This window comes from Protomyctophum parallelum (assembly GCF_964188405.1).
Source record: "Protomyctophum parallelum genome assembly, chromosome: 18".
NCBI classification, from domain to species: Eukaryota; Metazoa; Chordata; class Actinopteri; order Myctophiformes; family Myctophidae; genus Protomyctophum; species Protomyctophum parallelum.
The window spans coordinates 14,567,507-14,570,113 of NC_139716.1; the positions used below are offsets into that span (position 1 = coordinate 14,567,507).

Consider the following 2,607-nt stretch of genomic DNA (forward strand, 5'->3'; position numbering starts at 1 on the left):
AGCACAGCACAGTACAGTGCAGCACAGCAGAGCACACAGTACAGTACACTGAGTACAGCACACAGCGTACAGTACAGCATACAGCGCACAACACAACACAGAACAGCACAGCAGAGCAGAGCACAACACTAAGGAAGGCAAGGTCTTATGATTGACGTGGGATGAGATGGGGGACAAGACAGTTTAAATTAATTTCCTATGGAAGTCACATGGTTTTGAAGACACATGGTTTGTCAGGACACATCAAAGAAAGTAGTCTAAGACACAGCAGTAGACTTAACACTTTTATTTATTCCTACACAATGTGAACAACATGACCAACTCAATCCAAATCACGACATCCAATTATAAAACTGCGTCCGACCCGAGCACGACCGGTCGGATACCATCGGTTCCCGATGGGTTTCGGTCGGGTATCTCACCTCCACTGGGGTTGCTATGGCAATCAATGTACACACCAATGGCCAATCAATCCCATCGGCTTTGCGGACTGGCCACGCTTTGTGTGATGTTTGTGCGGCTGTACCAATATACAGTAAGTTGTAGTGTATACCGTAACAAATAACAATACATTCTTTTTTTACAGAACAGTATTTGAGGAATAACGTTTGATACGCTGCTGTGCCGTGTGAGATGTTTCGCTGGGCGCTGCGCCTGAAAGGACCAAAGGGAGACAACAACGTCCCAGTGGCGGTGGGGAACAGGGTGTACATATTCGGAGGGTACCGCAACGGAGAGTCTTACATGTACAACAGTATTCAGATTGAGGTGCATGTATTCGACACGGTGTCTCTGCAATGGATGAAGTTGCCCCCGGCGGTGACGAGAGAAGGTCCCAGAGAGGTCCCGTACATGCGTGACGGCCACACTGCTGTGCTTCTTGAACATGTCGTCTACCTGTGGGGCGGGGTTTCTACATCCATTTACACAGAGGAGGACAGCGTCGTGCACGCATTCGACGTGGACACTCACAGATGGTCCAAGCCTGAGGTCTCTGGTACCGTTCCTCAGGAGAGGTTCGAACACTCAGCCTGCGTCTTGGGGAAGGTCATGTATATCTTTGGAGGATTCAGCATGCTGACCGTGTTCAACGACATTCACAAGTTGGACACGGCCACAATGATCTGGTCCTTGATAGACACCAGAACCGCACCGCCACCTGCTTCAGAGAAACACTCTGCCACCATCATCGGGACGAGGATGTTTGTGTTCGGCGGCCAAGGGAACAAGTACAACTGCTACAACAGCGTTAGAGTGTTTGACACCGTGACCAACTGCTGGCTGAGCACGCCTTACGCAGAGCTTCTTCCAGAGGGACGCATCCGCCATTCAGCTTTTGCCTACGACGGAGACCTGTACATATTTGGTGGCCATAATTTGACCATGACCTTCAACAACTTGTGGAGATTCAGCCCAGAGACCTTCTCCTGGACGAAGGTTGAGCCCAAGGGGAGAGGCCCGGGTTCCAAGATGACCAAGATGTGCTGTTCCATGGTGGGAGAACGTATCGTCTACTTCGGAGGATTCAGAGTGGACGATGTGTTCATCCTAGACTTAGGTCCTAGCCTGAAGACGTTATGCAAGCTAGTAGTTAGGGAGAACGCTTTGGAGCAGTCGGGACTCCCACACAACATCAGGTGGGAACTGGCAGCCATGGCTATAGACAAAAATATAAATACCAGTACTAATAATAATACTAACAAAGATAACAATTATAATACTAATACATTAATTATTATAAATGAACAATTCAGACACATACATGAAAACTACAAAACTAATGTCTCTGCAACCAGCTCCAAACCATGTGACCCGTGTCCAGCATTCAGGTGAAGGCAGACTTCTTTTCTTACATGTGCATAAAACACAATTGAAGCTACTTCCTCAATTAAACAGATCCAAATAAAAAATAAAACTCAAACAAAGAACATTTAGAAAATAGTTTGAAAACAGTTCAATACTGTAACAGAACAAATGAGACTATAATGAGTAGCAGCGCAACTGGAGTTTTATCCTAGGTGAGCATCTTGACATATCGGGCGTCTCATACAGAACTATAGCCTACAGACTCCACTGTAGCCACGATCAGCAGACTCAGTCACGTATGTTATCATCACTGTTCTTTGTTCTTTAACTTTTATTTTTCCCCTTTTTTTAATGGCATGCTCTATAGCTCCACCATACTTTCACCCTGAAGCTCAAAATGTTTGTGCCCGTTGGGGCGGCACTTAAACACTGTCATGTATCTTATTTTACCTAACCTGTTGCGTTTTCTTCCTATGATGACTGTTGTAACTCCAAAGCAGATACATTTCTCTCGAGGGATCAATATCTGTCTTGTCTTGTCTTGTCTTATCATATCCTATCCTATCCTATAGATATAATAGCCGGGACCCTAAGATTTATTTTAGACTTTATAATATCCATGTCAAGTTTGACGTGACATCGCTCAATGCAACAAAATGCCAACTTTGGAGAGTTCAGGAATAGATGTTGATGAAGATCCTGTGCCGAATGATTCATAATTAGTTAATAGATCAAGCCCACTGTTTCTCCAGGAATGTTACCCATCTCATTCTTATCTCGCTATACTTTCTTTTGTAATTA

The 2,607-nt window shown here is 45.1% G+C and overlaps 1 protein-coding gene across 1 annotated transcript; it reads left to right on the plus strand.

Moving 5' to 3' along the window:
- Nucleotides 1-535: 535 nt before the first annotated feature.
- LOC310875593 (kelch domain-containing protein 3-like) lies at nucleotides 536-1,874 on the plus strand (the record flags this gene model as incomplete). Its single annotated transcript, XM_083788885.1, has 2 exons — nucleotides 536-1,637; nucleotides 1,823-1,874. Exons 1-2 carry the CDS (start codon nucleotides 634-636, stop codon nucleotides 1,872-1,874), a joined length of 1,056 nt encoding a protein of 351 aa, XP_083645011.1. The 5' UTR covers nucleotides 536-633.
- Between the last annotated feature and the right edge of the window lie 733 nt (nucleotides 1,875-2,607).